General features: G+C 66.3%; 2 protein-coding genes across 3 annotated transcripts; one reads left to right on the forward strand and one right to left on the reverse strand.

Annotated features, from left to right (window-relative positions):
* Window positions 1-3,152: 3,152 nt before the first annotated feature.
* Window positions 3,153-13,917, forward strand: ERCC2 (ERCC excision repair 2, TFIIH core complex helicase subunit). Of its 2 annotated transcripts, none has more exons than XM_070062110.1 (24): window positions 3,153-3,298; window positions 3,556-3,655; window positions 5,055-5,132; window positions 5,208-5,270; window positions 5,596-5,709; window positions 6,098-6,214; window positions 6,295-6,411; window positions 6,552-6,675; window positions 6,786-6,882; window positions 7,068-7,201; window positions 7,282-7,450; window positions 8,249-8,367; window positions 10,063-10,132; window positions 10,204-10,273; window positions 10,369-10,470; window positions 10,980-11,043; window positions 11,226-11,347; window positions 11,830-11,922; window positions 11,998-12,070; window positions 12,152-12,222; window positions 12,307-12,450; window positions 12,549-12,692; window positions 12,785-12,909; window positions 13,263-13,917. In XM_070062110.1, the coding sequence occupies exons 1-23, from the start codon at window positions 3,294-3,296 to the stop codon at window positions 12,875-12,877; spliced, it is 2,283 nt and encodes a 760-aa protein (XP_069918211.1). In that variant the 5' UTR covers window positions 3,153-3,293; the 3' UTR covers window positions 12,878-12,909; window positions 13,263-13,917. The 2 variants fall into 2 exon arrangements, with proteins under 2 accessions (XP_069918211.1, XP_069918212.1); XM_070062111.1 differs by having other exon boundaries at window positions 3,278-3,368.
* KLC3 (kinesin light chain 3) lies at window positions 12,955-18,679 on the reverse strand. The gene is made up of 13 exons (XM_070062112.1): window positions 18,558-18,679; window positions 15,962-16,227; window positions 15,583-15,813; window positions 15,383-15,452; window positions 14,951-15,170; window positions 14,646-14,733; window positions 14,300-14,401; window positions 13,956-14,129; window positions 13,645-13,735; window positions 13,524-13,567; window positions 13,346-13,452; window positions 13,187-13,256; window positions 12,955-13,114 (listed from the first exon to the last, which is right to left on the reverse strand). Exons 2-13 carry the CDS (start codon window positions 16,217-16,219, stop codon window positions 13,043-13,045), a joined length of 1,527 nt encoding a protein of 508 aa, XP_069918213.1. The 5' UTR covers window positions 16,220-16,227; window positions 18,558-18,679; the 3' UTR covers window positions 12,955-13,042.
* Between the last annotated feature and the right edge of the window lie 4,590 nt (window positions 18,680-23,269).

Genomic DNA, 23,269 nt, shown 5'->3' on the forward strand with positions numbered 1-23,269 from the left:
ACACAGCCTGTCCCCTGGTCCCGTGGGGGGACCACCGCGCAGCCACACCCTGGTTTCAGCCACGAGCCACCTCCAGAACTTCAGGATTATTATTTATTTATTTAATTGAAAGGCAGAGTTACAGAGAGGGAGGAGTAGATCTTCCAACCACTCCTCAAATGGTTGCAACAGCCAGGGCTGGGCCAGGCTGAAGCCAGGAGCCAAGAGTTCTGGGTCTTTCACGTGGGTGCAGGAGCCCAAGCACCTGGCCCACCTCTGCTGCCTTCCCAGGCGCATTCGCAGGGAGCTGGATCGGAAGTAGAGCAGTGGGACCGGAGCCAGTTATATGGGATGCCGGCCTGGAAGACAGCGGCTTAGCCCACTGCGTCACGACGCCGGCCCCAGCATTCTTGGTTTTGAGGTGTCCCTCCCTCTTTTTACTCCTGCAGAGGAACCAGGGCTGGGATGGGGAAGAAAAGAGGGCGGGCCTGACCCAGCCTGGAGAAATCGGGGAGGCTTCCCGGAGGAAGGGGCCTCTGCAAGCTCTCAGGAAGGGGCCTCTGCAAGCTCTCAGGAAGCATGCAGCGAATGAGTGACTGCGGCTAGGAAGGTAGCCTCCAGCTCGGCGGGGCCCTCCCAGTCCTGTCTCGCCTGCTCCCTGTGTTGCACCGGGTGTCTGTTCCCCAGGCCCCGCTGGGCCGGGAGTTAGAGGTGAGCTCTGCCCACATCAGCCCCAGAATCCACCAGGCACACAGGCACGGGCACCCAGGGAACGCGGCTGCAGGGGACGTGGGGCTGCTCCTCGCCCATCTGAGCTGTGTTCTCATCTGAGGAGTGGGGATGATGACGGCACAGCCCCAGCCGAGGACCGGACCCCGCCACCCTCCCCCACCAGCCTGGCCTCAGCCACGGACCACTGGTCACACTCCCATGGGGCGCGGCGAGTGAGGGCTCAGCTCAGGATCCAGGACCGGCCCTGTCCCCTCCCCCATCCCCTGCAAAGTTGCACCCTCGGCAGACACGCCCCCCCAGCCCTGCTGTGTGCCAGGCAGAGTGGTAGACCCCACAGCTAGGGACGTGAACACCACAGAAGCCCTGAGGTTTGCAACAAAATAGAGCGGGCTTATATGTTTACAGGCTTTCAGACTTCCATGGGCTCTGAAGACAGACAGGGCACGGGAGGAGCGTGCATGTGTGTGCGTGTGCGTGCGTGTGTGTGTGCGTGTGTGTGTGTGTGTGGAGGGGGGAGGGTTTGGGTTTGATCTGCTGGTCCAGGAAGACCTCACCAACAGGTAACATCTGAGCAAAGAAATAAAGGGGGGACTGGTGGCCGGCGCTGTGGCGTAGTGGGTAAAGCTGCTGTCTGTAGCGCCGGCATCCCATATGGGCGCTGGTTCGAGTCCTGGCTGCTCCATTTCTGATCCAGCTCTCTGCTGTGGCCTGGGAAAGCAGTGGAGGATGGCCCAAGTGCTTGGGCCCCTGCACCCACGTGGGAGACCTGGAAGAAGCTCCTGGCTCCTGGCTTCAGATCGGCACAGGTCTGGCCGTTGTGGCCATTTGGAGAGTGAACCAGTGGATGGAAGACCTCTCTCTGCCTCTGCCTCTCTGTAACTCTGACTTATAAATAAATAAGTAAATAAAACTTAAAAAAAGAAAAGACATAAAGGGAAGGAAGGAGTCGGTGTGTGGCTGTCAGGGAAAGTGCGCTCTAAGCAGGTGCAAAGGGCCTGAGGTGGGATGTCCCCCGTGTGAGCTGGGCGAGAGGAGGAGATGAGAGGGGCAAGGTGGGTGATGCGGGGTGGGGACGAGCTGGTCAGAGAGGGTCTCCGGGGCAGCACAGGGTCCTGCTCGGGCCCTGCCTGCCCCTCCCCCAGCCTTCTTCCATCCTCGGCTCTGAGCTCCAGCCACACACCCTGCCTCCCAGCACTGTGGCGTGTCAGCTCACTTGCTGTCTCTTCCTTCCTTCCTTTAAAGATCTATTTATTTGAAAGGCAGAGTTACAGAGAGGCAGAGAGAGAGAGAGAGAGAGAGAGAGAGAGAGAGAGAGAGGTCTTCCATCTGCTGGTTCACTCCCCAGATGGCCACAACGGCCGGAGCTGCGCTGATCTGAAGCCAGGAGCCAGGAGCTTCTTCCAGGTCTCCCACGCGGGTGCAGGGGCCCAAGGACTTGGCCATCTTCTACTGCTTTCCCAGGCCACAGCAGAGAGCTGGATCAGAAGTGGAGCAGCTGGGACTCGAACCAGTGCCCATGTGGGATGCCGGCACTGCAGGCGGCGGCTTCACCTGCTCTGCCACAGCGCCGGCCCTAGCACTGGTTTTATGGCCTCTCTCTGGAATGCTCCCGACTCCCCCCATCCATCCTCTCTGGCAGACTCGCTCCTTCTCATCATTCTTGGCTCTGCCAAGGCTCCAAGCTGCCCGGAGCGCTCTGGCCGGGAAGAGCCGCAGGCTGGCTGTGAGAAGCCTTGATCGGGATTTTTCTGGATTTCCTGAGATTCTCCCTTCACAGCACCTGCCCTATTTTTCAATATGTTTAACATCCGTCCTTTGCAGACAGGACCCAGGGCTGTGCTGGTCACCATCGGGTCCCCAGGCTTGTTGGACACGTACGAGCTGGCAGTGCGGTAGGAGCGGAGCCCACCCGTCATTGTTGATGTGGGCTAAGCATCCCTGGCGCTGTAGCTGTTCTAACCGCGCCTGCTTTGCACAAGACAAAGCGCAGAGAAGCGAAGCGACTTGATGAGGGGCGCACATTCCGGAGCCAGCTGGTCTGGATTCAGAGCGCACACCTTGGCCACGCAACCACGCTGCCCACAGTACCCGGCCCCCAGCAGGTGCTCAGTAAGTGGGAGGGGCAGTTTGCACGTCGTTTATCCCACAGACAACCAGTACGCAGCAAGTAGTTTATAAATGCATGCCTGTGTGGTGCGGTGGAGCTACTGCTAACTTGTGCAGCCCGAAGGGGCTCCCCAGGTCCCCCGTCATTCTCCCCTAAACTCTCTTCGCCGCTCAACTCCGTTCACGCGCCGGAGGATCGAGTCTCTCGGCGCTCTTCCTTCCATGCTTTGTTCTTGGTTCTCGGCAATCCTCAGTGACGCCTCCGGCACGGCCTCTCCCCAGAGCTTTTCCCTCCCAGCTCCGTGCGCACGCGCGGTATTCCTATTGGCTCCCGCTTAATAGAGTGACGCGCGGTATCAGCCAATGGCGCCGAGAAAAAGTTGGAGCGGGCCCGCGAGGACGCCTCACAACCCCGCCTCTTACTGAATATTCATAAGGGAGGCGGGTGGACGCCGCTGCACGCCGCGGCCGGCGCCATGAAGTGAGCCGGGGTTTGGGGGTCGCGGTTAAGCGGGAAGGCTCGGGGAGTCTGCAAGATGAAAGGGGGACCGGTGGGCGCGCCCGAGGCCCCGGGGAGGGCGAGGGGAGGCTCGAAGAGTGGAGTGGGGCGTAGCCTGCGGATGGGCGCGTTGAGACCCAGAGGCTCCCCGGATGCCGGGGGGAGCCCGGCGACTCGGGTCGGGGAGGCTGGAGGGAGGCCGCGGGCTCGCGGACTGACCCGGCCGCCCCCGCCGCCAGGCTCAACGTGGACGGGCTGCTGGTCTACTTCCCGTACGACTACATCTACCCGGAGCAGTTCTCCTATATGTTGGAGCTCAAACGCACGCTGGACGCCAAGGTGGGCGGGACGTCTGGAAGTGCTGGGGTCCCGGCTGGGTCGCCCCTGGGTTGGGAAAACCCAACTCTGGAGTCAGCTGCCCGGGCAAGCCTTGTGACCTCCGAGCCCCACGGTGTCCGCCCGGAGCGGTAGCGACTGCTTGGCTGGGTGTCGGACGGTTTGACAGTGGCTGCAGAGGGTGTCCCAGCAGCGGGGTGGGGTGGGGCGGTGTTAGAAGCCACAGGTGCTGCCCGAATCCAACAGCGCACAGCCAAGTCTTGCTGTTTATTTTCATTTTGTTTGAAAGGCGGAGAAACACACAGATCTCTCATCTGCTGTGTCGCCTCCCCCATATGTCTGCAGTAGCCGGGGCTGGGCCAGGCTGGGACCAGGAGCCCACAACTCCCTCTGGGCCTCCCACACGGGTGGGGCAGGGACCCAAGCACTTGAGCCATGGTCGGTCGCCCCCCACCCCCCACCCCTCAGGGGAAGCCGGACCAGAGCAGAGTAGCCGGGGCTGTAACCCGGCTCTTGGCTGTGGGATGTGGGTGTCCCGTGCGGCACTTAGCCACTGTGCCAGCTCCGGCTCCCAGGGCCGTTTTGGAGATGAGCATGCTGTGGCCCCGAGGGGTGCAGGTTCCTGTCCAAGACCAGGAGGTGGCAGGAATGGGGCTCAGCCCCACTGCCCTCAGGGCCCAGGCTCATAACTGCTAGTTTGTAGGTGGTTGCATTTGGGGGAGGCTCCCAGGGTTTGTGTCCCCAGTCTTATATATATTTTTTTATTTTTTGACAGGCAGAGTGGACAGTGAAAGAGAGAGAGACAGAAAGGTCTTCCTTTGCCATTGGTTCACCCTCCAATGGCCGCCGCGGCCGGCGCACCACGCTGATCCGATGGCAGGAGCCAGGTGCTTCTCCTGGTCTCCCATGGGGTGCAGGGCCCAAGCACTTGGGCCATCTTCCACTGCACTCCTGGGCCACAGCAGACAGCTGGCCTGGAAGAGGGGCAACCGGGACAGAATCCGGCGCCCCAACCAGGACTAGAACCCGGTGTGCCGGCGCCTTATATTTTTATGTAAGATTTATTTAGTCATTTATTTGAAAGGCAAAGTGATGGCAAGGTCTTCCAATCACTGGTTCACTCCTCAAATTGCTACAACAGCCAGGGTCAGGCCAGGCCAAGGCCAAGAGCCAGGAGCTCCATCTGGGTCTCCCGCATGGGTGCAGGGGCCCAAGCACTTGGGCCATCTTCTACTGCTTTCCCAGGCCACAGCAGAGAGCTGGATTGGAAGAGGAGCAACCGGGACTCGAACCAGTGCTCTGATATGGGGCGCTAGCATTGCAGGCAGGACTCTAGCCACGGCTCCAGCCGCTCCCCGAGGTTCTGAGTTCTGTGTCCTGTCCCTCCCACCCCCACACACAGGGTCATGGGGTCCTGGAGATGCCCTCGGGCACTGGGAAGACAGTGTCGCTGTTGGCCCTGATCATGGCTTACCAGCGGGTGAGTAACCCCCGAGCCCGTGGGGAGGGTGGAGCGGAGGGGCCGGACGGGGACTGAGGCACTTGTGCCCGGCAGGCGCGGCCGCTGGACGTGACCAAGCTCATCTACTGCTCCAGGACCGTGCCGGAGATCGAGAAGGTGAGCTGGGGGGGGTGGGTCTGCGGTGAGGCTGGGCGTGTTGGGGGGGGGTGGAGGTGGGGGGGCCTGCACTGAGGCCGGGCATGTGGGGAGCTGGAGGTTGGGGGGCCTGCACTGAGGCCGGGCGTGTGGGGGGAGCTGGAGGCGGGGGCCTGCACTGAGGCCGGGCGTGGGGGGGGGTGGAGGTGGGGGGCCTGCACTGAGGCCGGGCGTGGGGGGGTGGGGGCGGGGAGCCTGCACTGAGGCCGGGCGTGGGGGGGTGGGGGCGGGGGCCTGCACTGAGGCCGGCCCCTGGCCCCGCCCCCGGCCCCGCCCCCTGGAGCAGGTGATCGAGGAGCTCCGGAAGCTGCTCAGCTTCTACGAGAAGCAGGAGGGGGAGAAGCTGCCGTTCCTGGGGCTGGCGCTGAGCTCCCGCAAGAACCTGTGCATTCACCCCGAGGTGCGCGCGCCCCTGCCCAAGCCCGGGGCTGAGGCCCCTCCCGGCACAAGTCCCGGATGCCAGAGCAGGGGCTGTGCCGGGAGTCTGCCACGCTGGGACCATCGCTCAGGTTGCCGGCAGGCACATGCCCAGCCGCCGCCCCACTGGCCCCTGCCAGCTCCTGGAATCCGGCTGGGGCCGGGCCGGGCCAGCTCATTCTGGGGCTCCCATGTGCGCAACAGAGACCCAAGGGGTCGAGCCACCGCCTGCTGCCTCCCGGGGTGCCCGGGCTCTCCCAGCTGTGTGTGGGGGTGCGGCTCGGGTTGTCCAGAACCCAGCCTGCCCCTGCGGGGCGTGGAGGCCGGCTTCGTGGAGGGGCCACTCAGCGCCTCCATGTCCCCCGCCCCAGGTGACGCCGCTGCGCTTCGGAAAGGACGTTGATGGGAAGTGCCACAGCCTCACGGCCTCCTACATTCGGGCGCAGTACCAGCAGGACGCCAGCCGGCCCCACTGCCGCTTCTACGAGGTGCCGGGGCTCGGCCTGAGGCGGGCAGGCCAGGACAGCCGGGCGGCCACACCCCTGACCCCGCCCCTCTCGCCCACCAGGAGTTCGATGCCCATGGGCGCCAGGTGCCCCTCCCCGCCGGCATCTACAACCTGGATGACCTGAAGGCCCTGGGGCAGCGCCAGGGCTGGTGCCCCTACTTCCTCGCCCGGTACTCGGTGAGGGGCCGGCGGGGCAGGCGCAGGGGCGGCGGGTAGCACCCGGCCGCCCCTGCGTGTGGGGGCTCGGATCTGGCCTCTCTGCCTGGGAGGGAGCGAGGAGGCCCCGAGGCCCAGCTGACGCTGGCTCCCGGCCCCAGATCCTGCACGCCAACGTGGTGGTCTACAGCTACCACTACCTCCTGGACCCCAAGATCGCCGACCTGGTGTCCAAGGAGCTGGCCCGCAAGGCCGTGGTGGTCTTTGATGAGGCCCACAACATCGGTGAGGACGGAGCCGGGCCGGCGGTGACGCCAGCACGCACGCGCACACGCCCCCGCCCCCCCCCCCCGCCGGAGCCGCGCTGAGCCCGCCCCTCGCCTTGCTCCCCACAGACAACGTCTGCATCGACTCCATGAGCGTCAACCTCACGCGCCGCACCCTGGACCGCTGCCAGGGCAACCTGGAGACGCTGCAGAAGACGGTGCAGAGGTGGGTGCGGTGGGCGGACCCTGCCCAGCCCTGCCCCTGCCCCTGCCCCAGGCCCGCCCCTGCCTAGCCCCTGCCTCTGCCCTGCTCCAGCCCTGCCCCTGCCCCAGCCCCAGCCCCCGCCCCCGCCCCAGCAGACCCCGGACGCCCGGCCCTGTCACAGTGCCCCGGCACCCGCGTCCCTGCAGGATCAAGGAGACGGACGAGCAGCGCTTGCGGGACGAGTACCGGCGCCTGGTGGAGGGGCTGCGGGAGGCCAGCGTGGCCCGGGAGACTGACGCCCACCTGGCCAACCCCGTGCTGCCGGACGAGGTGCTGCAAGGTGAGGCCCTGCGGCTGCGTGGCCTCGCCGCGGCCCCGGCGGCCCCCGCTGACCCCCGCCCCGCTCCCCGCTCCCCGCAGAGGCCGTGCCCGGCTCCATCCGCACGGCCGAGCACTTCCTGGGCTTCCTGCGGAGGCTGCTGGAGTTCGTCAAGTGGCGCCTGCGCGTGCAGCACGTGGTGCAGGAGAGCCCGCCCGCCTTCCTGAGCAGCCTGGCCCAGCGCGTGTGCATCCAGCGCAAGCCGCTCCGGTGCGTGGGCGGGGCGGGGCGGGCGTGGGCGGGGCCTGCTGCGTGGCCAGTGCCTTCATCTCCCGGGCTTTTCCCTGGCTGTGGGTGGGTCCTGGGCCTCTGGCCGCACTTTCTCTGGGGCGGGTGGGAGGCACCGCCACTCTCTGGCCTTGGGGCTCTAACCATCCGTCCCAGGTCTCGGTCGCGTCCCAGTGCTGTGGGTGAGGACGCGGGGCTCTGACCGAACCCTCTGCAGGGGGCAGCCCTGGGCGGTTTTGCTCACCTCCCCCGGCCAGGCAGGGGGCTCGTGAGGACAGAGAGCGGGTCTGGATCACTCAGCACCTGTTCCCGCGTGCCTGCTCCGGGCTGGGGACCCAGCGGTGGCTGAGACAGCCCATGGCGCCTCTGGGCGTCTCCCGATGGTGATGGGCTGGAGGAGGTGGGAGGAACCAGGCTGCAAGAGGTGAGCCCTGGAGAGCCCTGGAGGCGGACTTTAAGGTCCCGCTGCCCGCCTGGCGCCAGCCTCCGGCCAGCCTGGCCTCAGCAGGGGCCCAGCGCTGTGGTCGCCTTTTGGACTTTGATCGGTGTGTGCTCTGCGGGGGGGGGGGGGGGCGGGGGGGGGCTGTGATGCCCCGTGCGCGCCCGAGGGGCTGTGCAGAGGCTGCGTGAGCCCGTGTCGGGCAGGGCCCTGGCGGCGGCTGTGTGCAGCTGCCCTGTGTGGGACAAAGGCAGGAGCGGCCACTCACCCGCGAGGCAGGTGGGCGGGGCCCCTGGTCCGCTGCTGGCTCCGCCCCAGCGGCCCCCTCCGCTGCCCCCCAGGTTCTGCGCTGAGCGCCTGCGCTCCCTGCTGCACACCCTGGAGATCGCCGACCTGGCCGACTTCTCCCCCCTCACCCTCCTCGCCAACTTCGCCACGCTCGTCAGCACCTACGCCAAGGGTGAGCTCCCCTCCGCCGCCGCGGCCGGGCCCTGGGCTTGGACCCTCGTGGCCTCGGGCCTGGGCTCCTTTCAGAGGCACCACAGAGCCACAGGCGGTTGCCTGAGATTTTTATTTATGTATTGAAAGAGTGACAGAGAAGAGGGAGAGAGAGAGGGCTTCCATCTGCTGGTTCCATCCCTAGATGACCACAACAGCCAGGGCTGGGCCAGGAGCCGGGAGCTTCCTCCTGGTCTCCCACGCGGGTGCAGGGGCCCGGCACTTGGCCCATCCTCCACTGCTTTCCCTGGCACATTGGCAGGGAGTTGGGTCGGAGGTGGAGCAGCGGGGGCTCGAACCAGCGCTGTATGGGAAGCCGGCACTACAGGCAGTGGCTTTACCCGCTGCACCACACTGGGTCCCGCCTGCCTTTTTTGTCTTAATTCTCGTTGGAAAGGCAGAGCGGGTCCAGGGCGCCCCCGAGTGCTGGAGTCACCGCCTGCTGCCTCCTGGGGTGCGCATGAGGAGGCACTTGGACAGGGTGTGGGTGTCCCGAGGGCGTGGCTGCCTGCTCGGACAGCCTGGGAGTGAGCCTGGTGCTCAGGCCTGTGTCTCCTGGCCCCTCTGGCCGGGGGAGGGTGAGCCCTGTGGGGTCGCCCACACCATGCAGCGTGGTCAGGACTTGGTGGCCGTGCGCCCTGTGGCACTGGGGAGCCATGGCAGGTTCCGAGTGAGGGAGGTGCTGGGTCGGCTTTGTGCCCGAGGAAGAGGCTTCTGGCAGGGCGGGGGGCAGGAGCGGAGGAGCCTGGGCGGGGTGACCCAGAGGCTGCGTCCATTGGCCCCGCCCCCTTCCTTCGCTCGACACCAACCCAGGGCTCAGTCTGATCCCTGGGAATTGCTGCCCTGTGCAGAAACCAGGTCAGGCCCAACGTCCTGCAGGGGGCAGAGACGGTCACCCCACCCCAGGGCCGGTCAGCAGCAAGTCCTGGCCGTCTCCTCCTCCAGGAAGCCCTCCCTGACTTCCTCTGTGCCAGCCCTGCCCACCCTGGAGCACCACTGCGCCCAGGGCAGGGGCTTGGATTATTTTTTTTTTTATAAAGAGAAAATATGTGAATTCATATGTTCATTCAACGAATGAGCTGGGCCCAGCACTGTGGAAGCAACAGAGCCACAAGACTGCCTTCCGAGACCTGGCTGGAGGGGAAGCTGGTGGGCGGGACCCCCAGCGCTGGTGCCTACAGGGCGCGGGGGGCTCTGGGCGGAGTCAGGCCTCAAGCAACCCGTGGAGCTGCCTCGGCCAGGGGCCAGCGTGTGCAAAGGCCCTGGGGGAGTGAGCTTCCGGGTCAGGCAGGCAGTTGTGAGCAACCAGGAAGGGGGGTCGGCATAGGGGCCCCACAGGCCATCCTGGACCCTGAGAGGAGCGTGGAGCCACGGCCGGCTCCTGAGCAGGGCGGGCACGACCCGGGGGTCCTGCAGGACGCCGGCACTGAGCCCGGGTGGGAGGTGGCGGCTTGGGCATGTGCAGGAGCGAGGCCCTGGACCCCGGGGGAGTACAGGAGCGAGGCTGGGTGCTGCCCTTTTGGGATCCCCCCGTGAGCCTGTGCAGGAGCCGCCCTGGGGCTCAGGGGGTGGAGTCTGGTTCCTGACGGACAGGTCAGGTGCGGCGGTGACCACGCCCGCAGCCCAGGGTCTCACCGCCCGCGCTCGCCTGCTGCAGGCTTCACCATCATCATCGAGCCCTTCGACGACCGGACCCCCACCATCGCCAACCCCGTCCTGCACTTCAGGTGAGTGCCCGCCTGGGCGGGGGCCCCGGCCCCTCGGACCCAGTGCTCACGGCCCCGCCTGCTCCCCACAGCTGCATGGACGCCTCGCTGGCCATCAAACCTGTGTTCGAGCGCTTCCAGTCGGTCATCATCACGTCGGGGGTGAGGACGCTGGCCCCGCCAGCCCCGCCCCACTGAGGCCCCGCCTCCCGTCCCCTCGGCCCCGCCCCGCTGAGGCCCCTCCTGTCCCTGTCCAGACGCTGTCCCCGCTGGACATCTACCCCAAGATCCTGGACTTCCACCCCGTCACCATGGCAACCTTCACCATGACGCTGGCCCGGGTCTGCCTCTGCCCCATGGTGCGTAGGGAGAGCGGGCTAGGGGCCCACCCCAACCTGGGCTCGGCCTGGGAGTGCCCCGAGGACTCGGGCAGGGAGCCCAGTAAGAGCCAAGTGGCCCTGGCCCGGGTCTGCTCCTCTGCGCCTCCTGACGCGGTCCCCAGCCCTGGCCTGGCGCCCAGCATGTGTTGAGCCCAGGGCTCACCGGGAGGAGGAGGCCTTTCGGAGTGTGTGTGCCTCAGCCCCTCCCGTGTGCCAATGGCAGGGGGCTGAGAAGCGGCCCGAGGGGCCTGGGGAGGCCTCTGCGTGGACCCCGGGCCGGTGCTGCCCTTAAACTGTGTGCCAAGCTCCAAACGAGCAGGGGACTTGGCCCTGTCCTTTGGAGGCCGTGGCCAGTCCTGAGCCCACGCACAGCTGTAGCGTTCCCACTGGGTGGGCGTGAATAGGAGTGACGGGGCCGGGATCGCGCCTGGTGCCCGCAGTGCAGGCGAAGGGGTGGCTGCTTCCCCTCCTCCTCTCACTCACCCCAGATCGTCGGCCGCGGCAACGACCAGGTGGCCATCAGCTCCAAGTTCGAGAGCCGGGAAGACATGGGTAGGCGCCTGCGCGGTGGCTGCGGGGTCCCCAGGCCCCCCCGGGGGGGGGCGCTCCACTGTAGGCACCCTAACTTGAGGGCTGGGAGGGGTGGGAGGTATGAACGGCCCTTGAGCTGGCCTTGGCAGGGTTTCTGGGCACCCCGAGTTCAGGGGGCGGGGCCAACGTGTGACCCCGCGCAGCGGTGATCCGGAACTACGGGAACCTGCTGCTGGAGATGTCGGCCGTGGTCCCCGACGGCATCGTGGCCTTCTTCACCAGCTACCAGTACATGGAGAGCACCGTGGCCTCGTGGTACGAGCAGGTAGGCACCCCCGGCCTGCCGGGGGACTGCCCCGTGCTGCTCGGGGGCACCTGGTGCAGCTCGCAGCACTGGGTGGAGCAAACCTCTCTGGGGAGGAGAGAACCTGGCCGAGCATGTACCAGGGGATGGCGGGAGAAGGCCACTCATCGCCCGCGGCCGGGACCGTGGCCTTGTCCTCGGGCAGGGTGGCTGCAGCCCCAAGGTCTGCTCTCACCGCGGCCCTCTGGGTCCCCTGACACCTCGGCTGCCCTGGGGCTCCTGGCTCAGCCAGCTAGTGCACGTGGGGGGTGGGTTTCCTGCGGGAATCCCAGTGTAGCCTCTGATTGGCTCTGTCGGGCTTTCAGTCAGCCGCTCCACCAATCACTGGCCAGGGATGTCCTGATAGACACCCCGCGGCCGGCCACAGATTTGTCCGAGGGGCGGGGCGAGCTGCATGGCGGGGGCGGCGGCCGGGCCCTGACCTCGCGGGCGTCCTGGCTCAGGGCATCCTTGAGAACATCCAGAGGAACAAGCTGCTCTTCATCGAGACCCAGGACGGCGCCGAGACCAGCGTCGCGCTGGAGAAGTACCAGGAGGTGAGCGGGCCGGGCGGGCGGGCGGGCACCCAGCAGGGGGCGCCAGGCCGCGGCTCACGCCTCCCCCGCCCCCAGGCCTGCGAGAACGGCCGCGGGGCCATCCTGCTCTCGGTGGCCCGGGGCAAGGTGTCCGAGGGCATCGACTTCGGTGAGTGGACCGCTGTGTTCGGGCAGGGGCCACCCCCGTGCCCCTGCCGGCGCCGTGCCTAACCCCTCGCCCGGCCCGCAGTACACCACTACGGGCGAGCCGTCATCATGTTCGGCGTCCCCTACGTCTACACGCAGAGCCGCATCCTCAAGGTGGGTGCCGCGGGCCGCGGGGCAGGGGCGGCGCGGGCCGGGCCGCGGGCGGGGCAGCGGCCAGCTCGCGGCCTCCTCGCCCAGGCGCGGCTGGAGTACCTGCGGGACCAGTTCCAGATCCGGGAGAACGACTTCCTCACCTTCGACGCCATGCGCCACGCGGCCCAGTGCGTGGGCCGGGCCATCCGGGGCAAGACCGACTACGGCCTCATGGTGTTCGCAGACAAGGTCTGCCCCGCGCCTCCAGAGCGGGAGAGGGAGGTGGCGGGGCAGAGGGCGGCTGGGCCCCCGCCCCCCGCCTGACGCCGCCCTCCTCTTGCTCCAAGCGGTTTGCGCGGGCCGACAAGCGGGGGAAGTTGCCGCGCTGGATCCAGGAGCACCTGACGGACGCCAACCTGAACCTGACTGTGGACGAGGGTGTCCAGGTCGCCAAGTACTTCCTGCGGCAGATGGCACAGCCCTTCCACCGGGTACGGCCCGGCCACCCCTCCTCCAGGAAGGGCCCTGGGATGTCTCCCTGCCAGTGCCAATGTTTGCAAACAGCCGTCCCTGGCCCCTGCAGGAGGACCAGCTGGGCCTGTCCCTGCTCAGCCTGGAGCAGCTGGAATCCGAGGAGACGCTGCGGCGGATTGAGCAGATCGCGCAGCAGCTGTGAGCCTGGACCGCCAGCGCCTGGCAGGCCTTGAGGTGCCTCCCGCGCTCCCCGGGCCCTGCAGGAAGCTCAGGCCGATGCCTCAGGGACTGCAGAGCCTTTAATCGCAGGGGGTCCCCGCCCCGCCCCCCGAGTCCTGCTGAGACGCCAGGCCCACGTGATCCGGCCTCACCGGGGGCTCAGGTCCTGGGTGCTGGTGCTGAGGCTCCTCGGGGCCTCGCTCAGGCGCCAGCTGCGGCCCTGGGGACAGCAGGGGCGGTTGGAGGGGGAGGAGGGGCGGGCACAGCTCCCCACCCCCGCCCGGCCCCTCACCTGCGGCTGAGCGCCCGCAGCCCGGGGCCCGTCCGTGGGCAGCGTGTTGAGCGACACGGCTCTCTTCATCCTGCAGGGAGCCACAGGACACGGTGTCTCCCGGGGGCCGGCCGTGGGGGCCGCAGGGCTCGCTCACGCCGCTCCCGCGCCCGCACTCACCCGGCAGCCCCCGCGGGGCCCTCGCCGCGCAGCCGGGAGACCAGCTTCTCACTCCCGCGCCGGATGGACTCGCGGAGCTTGGAGAAGGAGCTGCTCCGGCGCAGGGCCTGCGGGGCCGGGGTCAGGGGTCAGCGCCCAGTACCGCCCCCGCCCGGCCCGCGGCGCGGCCCCGGCTCACCTGCTGTTCCGCGTGGTCACCAGCGGTGCCTGTACTGGGGGCTCCTGGGGGACGGATGCAGACAGTGAGGGGGCGTGGGGGGGGTCTGTCCCTGTGGCCGTGGGGGCGGGGCGGGGCTCACCGAGCGGGGCGGGCAGCTGCTCCCGGTGCAGGATCTCCTTGTACAGCGCCTCTGCCTGCTCATACTTGTTCTGCTTCAGGTAGGCCGACGCCTGCCGGGGGGGGGGGGGGGGGGGGCAGGGCTCAGGACCCCGGCCCTGCTGCCTGCCGGGGGACCTAGGGCAGGGGAGTGCCTGCCTCCTGCTCCCCGGGGGCCAGGGCCAGCCTCCTCGTGCCTGCCCCCCCCCCCCCCCCCCCCCCCGGCACTGGAACGAACAATAAACCTCTGCCTGCCTCACGGCCCCTGGCTGCCTCCTTGCTCAGCACCCTCACCAGGTTGTTCTTGGTCTTGGCCACGTTGGGGTCCTGGGGGCCGCCCAGGGCCTCGTAGATGCGGAGGGCGCGCGCGTAGTGGCGCTCCACGTCCTCGAACTTGCCCTGGTTCTGGCAGAGCAGGGCCAGGTTGTTGAGCTGCTTGGCCACATCCGGGTGGTCAGCGCCCAGGACCTGGGGAGGCAGGGTCAGAGGTCACTGGGGAACTGGCCCAGGCCGGGGGAAGTATGGGGAGAGGTCAGATGCGGAGCTCCTGGGAGACCCAGGGGGTAGCACGCGGGATGAGGGGGGCTGCGCGGGGACAAAGGCCAGCAGGGTGAGGTCGCGGCGGAGGAGGGCGGGACCTTCTCACGGATCTCCAGTGCGCGCTGGCACAGGGGCTCTGCCTCCCGGTACCGTCCCCGCTTCCCGTACAGCACGGCCAGGTTGTTGAGAGTGGCGGCCACCTGCGGCGGGCGAGGAGGCCGGGGTTCGGGGGGGGCGTCCGGGCAGTGATGGGGCCCAAGCACATGGGCCATCTGCTGCTTTTCCAGGCCACAGCAGAGAGCTGGGTCGGAAGTGGAGCAGCTGGGACTCGAACCGGCGTCCATAGAGGATGCTGGCGCCGCAGCAGTGGCCCCAACCTTGCCTTTGAAATGACCTAGCAGAGGGGCAGGCACGGCCTCCCCTCTCCCCGGGGTCCCCACTCACGGCGGGGTGCTCTGGGCCCAGCGTCTGCTCCCGGATCTGCAGGGCGTCCTGCAGGAGGTCCGTGGCCTCCTTGTACTTGTTCTGGTCTCTGAGGAGCGGGGAGGGGTGGGGCTACTGGGACTGGGCCAGTGCCCTTTAGGGGTCACCCCCACAACCCAGCGCCTGCACCCCCAGACCTGTGCCAAGCCCCTGAACACCTCTGCTGGGGGCTCTGGGGCCTGCCGCCTCTGCCGGGGTCTCCGCGCCCTCCCCCAGCCCCACAGCTGCTCCCACTTCCGCCCGCCAGCAGCCCGCAGCGCGCTCACCTGTACACCAGGGCCAGGATGTTGAGCATGGTGGCCACGTCGGGGTGGCAGTGCCCAGAGCTGCGCTCCAGGTCCTCCAGGGCCTGGCGGCACAGGGGCACGGCCACCTCGTAGCGGCCCTGCCCCGCGTACTGGATCACCAGGTTGTGCAGGGTCCGCAGCCGTGCGGGGATCTCGTAGCCGCCCTGCTGAGCCGCCGCAGCGCCTGCCGCCTCGGAGCCTGGGGGAGGCAGGCACCGTGTCACCCGGGCCCCAGAACAGCCTCCGACCGACCCGTGGGAGGTGTCCCGGCCTGGGGACGGGGGTGCAGAGCCCACCTGGCTCCCCAGCCCCGGCCTCACCTGCCTGCCATCACCCTGCTGGTAGCGGCCACCTGCTGTGTCTGCCCTAGCCCCCCCATGCCCCCCCCACATGCCTGGGGCCCACACCCACCTCTCTGCTCCTCCTCCTCGCTGGGGAACAGGGAGGCCAGGCTGTCTCGGCGAGGGGGGGACTCCGGCCGCTGTGGGCAGGACGGGAAAAGGAGGTGTATGTGGGGGGGGGCACCGAGTCTGCCTCAAGGTCTGGGGGGCGCTGCCCTGGAGCCTGCGGGGCCCCCCGGGGGCTCTGTGGAGTCTGAGGCGGGTGTGCACCTGGCTCCCTGCCGGCGACTCGTACTGCCGCAGCTGGCCCAGGAACTCCAGGTGGCCCTTTTCCTCCTCCAGCTGGGCCACGGCCTCCTCGCTGGCCCGCAGCCGCCGCTGCGTCTCCTCCAGCTCCTCCCGCAGCCACGCGTTCTCCTGGGCCAGGCGCCGGGCCTGCGCCCGCAGCCGCTGCCTCTCTGCCTCCAGTGCGCCCACGTGCGCCGACAGGGCCAGCAGCATCTGCGAGGGGTGGGGGCCGTGGGGCTGGATCCCACCCGCCCTGCCCCGGGCCCCCAGACTCTGCCGCGCGGCTCAGGTGACCCCAGAGGCTCCCCAGGACCCTCACTCAGGGGCCCACCCCTCCCCCTGGCGCGAGTGCCCCTGGTACCTGCGCCTCGCCCAGCCCCAGCTCCAGGGCCTCCAGCGAGTGGTTCACCACCTGCTGCTTTTCTTCGAGCAGCTCCGAGCCGGCCACAGGCCCCGGGCCCGCCAGGGCTTCGGCCAGGCGCCCAGCCAGGCCGCGGTGCTCGGCCCGCAGGGCCTCCAGCCCCTGCACCACCTGCCGCGTCTGTCGCATCAGCTCCTCAGGGCTCAGGCGCTCTGGGCTCAGCCCTGCACTTCCGGGCGCTGCCACCTGCACGGACATGGCTGCTCCTGGGGCAGGGGGGTGGGGGGCTCATGTCAAGGCCCCTGGCACCCGGTCTCCCGGGCCAGCAGGATCCCTGCCATTGATCCATCCCAGCCACGCCGCCATGCCCTGCCCATCCTGCTCTTACACCTACGGGACAGCCCCCGGTTAGCCAAGCTGGGCACATAGCCGGCCCGCTCCGGGGTCCGTGCCTGGCCAGGATCTGGCTGCCCGGGGTGCAGCGGCCCCCTGCTGCGGGGCAAGTGGGTGGGGCGTGTGGAGGCGGCTGCCCAGCCGCTGTGAGCTCATTCTTAGGGTGTTTTTGTTGGGAACCAGTCGGACCACTGGGGCTGGGCTGGGCTGGGGCGGGGTGGGAGGAGAAGGCTGGAGGCTGGGGCGCCGGAAGCAGAGGAGGCCTCTGGGTTGAAAAGACTTCCAGGGGGACAATGCATTGGCCTTGACAGACCCCGAGGGAACAGGGACTCCACCCTGTGCCACAGACAGGCTCAGCCAGGGCCTGTTGAGACACACAGGTGCGGCCCATGGGTGTCACTGGCCATCACGGCCGGGGGTAATGGGTGGAGGTCCCACACACGGGACTCCCTGGGGTTGTGATGTGAGGGACAAGGCCTCAGAGACAGCTGGCGATGCCTCGGGGGTCTTCCTAGTGTCACACACTCACCTGCCTCTTTTTTTTTTTTTTTTTTAAAGACGTATTTATTTATTTGAAAGGCAGAGTTACAGAGAGAGGGAGAGACAGAGATCTTCTATCTGCTGGTGCACTCCCCAGATGGCCACAATGGCTAGAGCTGGGCCGATACAAAGCCAGGAGCCTCTTCCGGGTCTCCCACGCGGGTGCAAGGGCCCAGGGACTTGGGCCATCTTCCACTGCTATTCCCAGGTCCATTCGCAGAGAGCCAGAGTGGAAGTGGCGCATCAGGGACTTGAACCAGCGCCCATATGGGAAGCTGGCTCTGCAGGCGGTGGCTTTACCGGCCCCACACACCTGCCCTTACAGACCTGTACAACACACCACACACAGTCGCTGCTCTCCTTCCGTCACACACAATGCGACAGACAGCGTCTTATACAGCTGTCTGAGACGCCGGCGTCCCATGTGGGAGCCGGTTCCTGTCTCGGCTGCTCCACCTCCCATCCAGCTCCCTGCTGATGGCCTGGGGGAAAGCAGCGGAGGCCGGCTGCGTGCTTAGACCCCTGCCCCCGCGAGGGAGGAGACCCTAGTGGACTTCCAGGTGCCCGGCTTCAGCCTGCCCACTGTGGCCGTTTGGCAGGGTGAACCAGCGTGGATGGGCCACCTCTCCCGGATGGTCAGTCTCCCTGCCTTTCAGATAAACAAAAATTCGTAAACTTTTTTTCGTTATACATACAGGTCGGCGCTGACGCACACCCACATCCCTGAAGAGATCAGGTGTATGTGCGTGCACACGTGGGAGCGCTCCGCTCAGCAACACACGCACCCTTGGGAGACACGCCCACACGCAGGTGTGGCCTCTGAAATGACTCTCATCTCCCCCACCCTCCTCACTTGCAGAATCAGAGCCCCTCCAGGCCGGCCCCTCCCACACTCACCCTGCCAAATGCACTCTCACGGTTCCCCGTGGGCGCCCCCCCCAACTCGTCCCCACCCCTGGCCAGGAGGGCCCCCCCCCCGGCCTTCTGTGCCACACACACTCACAGCTGCAAACACGCGTGCGCCAATGGTCCCTGACCGGGGAGGAGCGCCACTGGCAGCCGCGGGCGCCCGTGGTGTGGACAGCTGTGGTCATGCGAGCGGGGAGACCCGCGTGTCTGCACCCAGCTCCGTACAGACGGGGGACGCCCGGGGTTCTGCGCACACGCACAGCCCCACGCCGGCGAGGAAACTTCGAGAAGGGAGTGGGAGAACACAATGTCCTAACCTGGCGAGTCTTGCACGCACTCGGCAGGGGACGCGCCCGTGCTCACCGCACCGTGCGGACGCCCGCATCGTCCCGCAGCCCGGCCTCCCGCTGTCCCCCGCGCTGTCACGCACCGTGTCGCACCCACCGCGGGCGGGCAGCAGGCCGCGACCCCGGCCCAGCTCCAGGCACGCTGCCCCGCCGCCCGCTGTCACGAGGGCCCCTCCCGCCCCTAGGCCCCGCCCCGCCCCGCTCCTGTTTACCTGCGCCTGGGGGACCGGGCGCGGCCCCAGCCCGGCCTGCGGACCCCAGGGAGCCCCGGGACGGGGCAGGGAGTTCCCAGGGGCCCCGCGTCCCGTCCCCGTGGCCAGGCGAATGGGCCCAGGGGCGCGCCAATCCCAGCCCTCCCCTTGGCCCCGCGCCCCATCAGGGCGGCTTCCCGCGACTCCCGCGCCCACCGGACAGCCGACGGCTCCGCGCCCCGCTCGACGGCGTCCCGCAGGCTCCGCACGCCCCGCCGCTCCCGGCTGTGACCGCGTCTCGGGCCGCGGGCGGCTCCGCCGGAAGGCGGGGCGGCCGGAGTCCCGCCCCCGCAGGTGCGGCCGGAGCCCCGCCCCCCGCAGGTGCGGCCGGCCCCGCCCCCGGAGGGGAGGGTCGGCGCGCGGCTCAGGCCCCGCAGGACTCGCGCGCGCAGCCTCCGGGAACCAGGGCCGCGGCCACGCTTGCCGTCCGGGAAACCTGCGCTCCGGCTGCAGACTTCGCCTCCTCCAAGAAGCCTTCCTGCTGGCCCCTTCTTAGCGGCATCCCTCGCGACCCCCACCCCACACCCATCCTGATATTGTTCACAAATATTTTCAGAGCCTCAAATTATTTTATATAGCACATCATTTTATTTTATTGTTACAATACTTTTAAAATGATTTATATATTTTAATTAAAAGGTGGAGTTACAGAGAGGCAGAGAGAGAGACGGGAGATTTCCACCCCAAATGGCCTCGACGGCCAGGGCTGGGCCAGGCTGAAGCCAGGAGCCAGGAGCTTCTTCAGGTCTCCCACGTGGGTGCAGGGGCCCAAACACTTGGGCCATCTCCTGCTGTTTTCCCATGTGCATTAGCAGGGAGCTGGATCAGAAGTGGGGCAGCCGGGACTTGAACCAGCGCCCATATGGGATGCCGCTATGCCACAGTGCTGGTCCCTGTTACAGTAATCTTAAAGATTTATTTAGTTGAAAGGCAGAGCTGCAGAGAAAGAGGAGAGATAGAATGAGAGATTTTTTTCAGCTGTTGGTTCATTCCTCAAAAGGCTGCAACAGCCAGGGCTGGGCCAGGCCAGAGCCAGGAGCCAGGAGCGTCTTCTGGGTTCCTTGTGTGGCCTCAGGGACCCAAGCACTTGTGCCATCTTCTGTTGCTTTCCCAGGTGCATTAGCAGGGAGCTGGATTGGAAGTGGAGCAGCCGGACTTGAACTGGCGCCCATGTGGGATGCTGGCACTGCAGGTAGAGATTTAACCTGCTATGCCACAGCACCAGCCCCTGGGTTCAAGTTTGATTCCAGTTTTTTGGTTTTTTTTTTTTTTTTTTTTTTTTTTTTTGACAGAGTTAGTGAGAGAGAGAGAGAGAGAGAGAGAAAGGTCTTCCTTTGCCGTTGGTTCACCCTCCAATGGCCGCCGCGGCCGGCACTGCGCTGATCCGAAGACAGGAGCCAGGTGCTTCTCCTGGTCTCCCATGGGGTGCAGGGCCCAAGCACTTGGGCCATCCTCCACTACACTCGCGGGCCACAGCAGAGAGCTGGCCTGGAAGAGGGGCAACCGGGACTAGAACCCGGGGTGCTGGCACTGCAGGCAGAGGATTAGCCTAGTGAGCCGTGGCGCAGGCCCTAACTGTGTAATGTTTTATTATCAGTTCCGTCTTCTCCCCCATTACAAAGTCGGCTGTGGTGCAGCGGGTTAAAGCCCTGGCCTGAAGTGCCGGCATCCCATGCGGGCGTCAGTTCTAGTCCCGGCCACTCCACTTCCCATCCATCCAGCTCCCTGTTAATGCACCTGGGAAGGCAGTAGAAGATGGCCCAAGTCCTTGAGCCCCTGTACCCGCGTGGGAGACCCAGAAGAAGCTCCTGGCTTCGGATCGGCGCAGCTCCGGCCGTTGCAGCCATCTGGGGGGTGCACCAGCAGATGGAAGCCCTCTCTCCCTCTGTTTCTACCTCTCTCTCTAACTCTTTCAAATAAATAAAATAATTTTTTTTTTAAAGTCGGCTGTTGGTGTTGTACAGTGGGTTAAGCTGCCGAATCCAACACCAGCATCCCACGAGGAGGCTCCACTTCCGATCCGGCTCCCTGCTAATGCACCTGGGAAAGCAGCGGAGCCCCTGCACCCGCGTGGGAGACCGGGATGCTGTTCCTGGCTCCTGGCTCTGGCCTGGTCCAGCCCTGGCTAATGCAGCCATTTAGGGAGTGAACCAGCAAATGGAAGATCTCTTTCTCCCTCTCTGTGTGTAACATTGCCTTCCAGCTAAATAAAATAAACATATCTTCACCCCAAGGACAGGGGCTGCTGCAGCTCCCATGTTAAAGCCGGGGTGGGGGGTGGGGGTAGGGGCCGCAGGTCTGAGTTCAAACCCGGTGCTTGCCATTTCCTGTCCGCGCCACAAGGGGGCAGCAGGGATCCCTCGCCGAAGCTCTGGGTCCTTTATCTGTATGTAGCACATAGGGCAGGGGGATTAAGGGAGAGAGTGTTCACCAGGCTAAACCACCCCTCCCTGACCTTGGCCACAGTTTTTTTTTTTTTTTTTTTTTTTTTTTTTTTTGACATGCAGAGTGGACAGTGAGAGAGAGAGACAGAGCGAAAGGTCTTCCTTTTGCTGTTGGTTCACCCTCCAATGGCCGCCGCGGCCGGCGCACCGCGCTGATCCGATGGCAGGAGCCAGGTCCTTCTCCTGGTCTCCCATGGGGTGCAGGGCCCAAGCACTTGGGCCATCCTCCACTGCACTCCCGGGCCACAGCAGAGAGCTGGCCTGGAAGAGGGGCAACCGGGACAGAATCCGGTGCCCCGACCGGGACTAGAACCTGGTGTGCCGGCACCGCAAGGTGGAGGATTAGCCTAGTGAGCCGTGGCGCCGGCCCACAGTTGTTTTTTAAGTAATGTTTTGAGGGAGAGAGGTGGAGAGAAAGTTCCCCACGTGCCGGTTTGCTCCCCAAGGGTGCACAGCAGCAGGCACTGGGCTGAGCTGAGGCCCAGGGTCAGGAGCCCCGCACGCGACTCAGGTCTCCCCCCTGAGCCCCCACTGCCGCCTCCCAGGGGGTGCAGCAGCAGGGAGCTGGGACTCGAACCCAGGTCCCCCTGTGTGGCTGCAGGTGTCTAGCACCAGGCCGGATGGCTGCCCCTCGGCTGTGGTTTTTTAATGGAAACAGCGATGCACCGGTTGGACAGGCCGTGCATTGGGACCGGCGCTGGGGAGCAATGGGCTAAGCTGCTGTCCCAGCCGAGTGCCTGTTTTAAGTTCTGGCTGCTCCACTTCCCATCGATCCAGCTTCCTGCTAATGTGCCTGGGAAAGCAGTGGAAGACGGCCCAAGTGCTTGGACCCCTGCAGCCACATGGGAGACCCGGATGGAGCTCCTGGCTCCTGGCTTCGGTGTGGCCCAGTCCTGGCCATTTTCGCCATTTGCGAAGTGAACCAGCAGATGGAAGCTCGCTCTCTCTCTCTCTCTCTCTCTGTGTCTCCCCCGTCTGTAACTCTGCCTTTCAAACAACAGACACATTGTTAACCAAGAGAACAGAGACTGGAAACAGAAAAGTGGGTCCCCTCTCTTCTTAAGCCCCAGGGACCCTTCCCAGAAGCCAACATGGCCACTGGAGAAATACTCCACGGACACGGGCGTGGGGGGAGGCGCCAGTGCGTGCACCCACTCAGGACACAGAGGAAGCCATCCTTAGCGCCGTGGCCTGTGACCAGCAGAGGGGACAGTCGGGCTGCTTCTATCTCGGCCTGGACCTTCACCCTTTGTGCCTTGCATCCCGCACCGGGGCTTCTCCCGGCTGTCCCCTCTGCCTTCCACGGCCCACAGCTCAGCTCTGAGCTGCCTCGCTCTTGGCCAACTCCACGTCCACTGTAAGACTGCTTCATTCAGGGGCCGGCGCTGTGGCGTAGCCGGCAAAGCTGCCGCCTGCAACCCTAGCATCTCACTGGGGTGCTGGTTCGAGACCCCGCTGCTCCACTTCCGATCCAGCTCTCTGCTATGGCCTGGGCAAGCAGTGGAAGATGGGCCAGGTCCTTGGGCTCCTGCACCCACGTGGGAGACCTCTAAGAAACTCCTGGCTCCCGGCTTGAGCCTGGCCCAGTCTTAGCCTTTGTAGCCATTTGGGGAGTGAGCCAGCGAGTGGAAGCGCTCTCTCTGTAACTCCGCCCACTGCTTCGTTCTGGGGTGACTCCGGCTTCCTGGGGCAACAGCACCTCCTTTCTTCCCTCTCAACAACAGCTCCCCGCGAGGTCCAGAGAGGCCAGCTGCAGACAACAGCTCATCTCAGTGGTCACAAGGCAGAGACATCGCAACAGCAGTGAGAAGAGGCCGACCGAACAGAACCGGCCGAAGAACAACCCGGCAACAACCCAGCGCGCCTCCAGGGCCTCCGCACGGGCGCTGCAAGGGATCCTGGGAAGGGGAGTTTCTGGCATCTTTGCCTTCTGCAAAGGAGTCGGGCTCAAGGGCAGGAAACTTCCCGAACACAGAAAGGGCTTCTGCCTCTGTGCGGCCAAGCGCCCCCCAAGGGGATAGAGGAGCCCAGGGCTTGGCTGTGCCGCCCGCTGCAGTGACCCAGCTGACCCACCTCTCCCTGGCGCACAGCCCTCAGTGGCTCCCACCCAAGGCACGGTGACACTGACACTCCTCTCGCAGTCCCCCGGGGCCCCGCGGGTCCACTCCTGTCCCCGTCTGCACCCCCAGCTCCTTCCTGACCTCTGCTTCTCCCCCATATCCAGCCACTCCCACCCCAGGGCCTTTGCACCTGCCGGTGCCCCCGCTCCCCCCAGCACTGGCTCCCATCTCTCCCCCAGGTCTCAGGGGCCTGCCTGCCTTTGCTCCCCCCTGTCCTGCCCCCTCCCATGCCCCACGGGCCTCAGTTTCTGGAACCAAGAAGCCTGCCCCCACGGGGAAGGGACGGGGAAAGGTTGTCCGGCCG

The sequence above is a fragment of the Oryctolagus cuniculus genome, chromosome 18 (genome assembly GCF_964237555.1).
Source record: "Oryctolagus cuniculus chromosome 18, mOryCun1.1, whole genome shotgun sequence".
NCBI lineage: Eukaryota > Metazoa > Chordata > Mammalia > Lagomorpha > Leporidae > Oryctolagus > Oryctolagus cuniculus.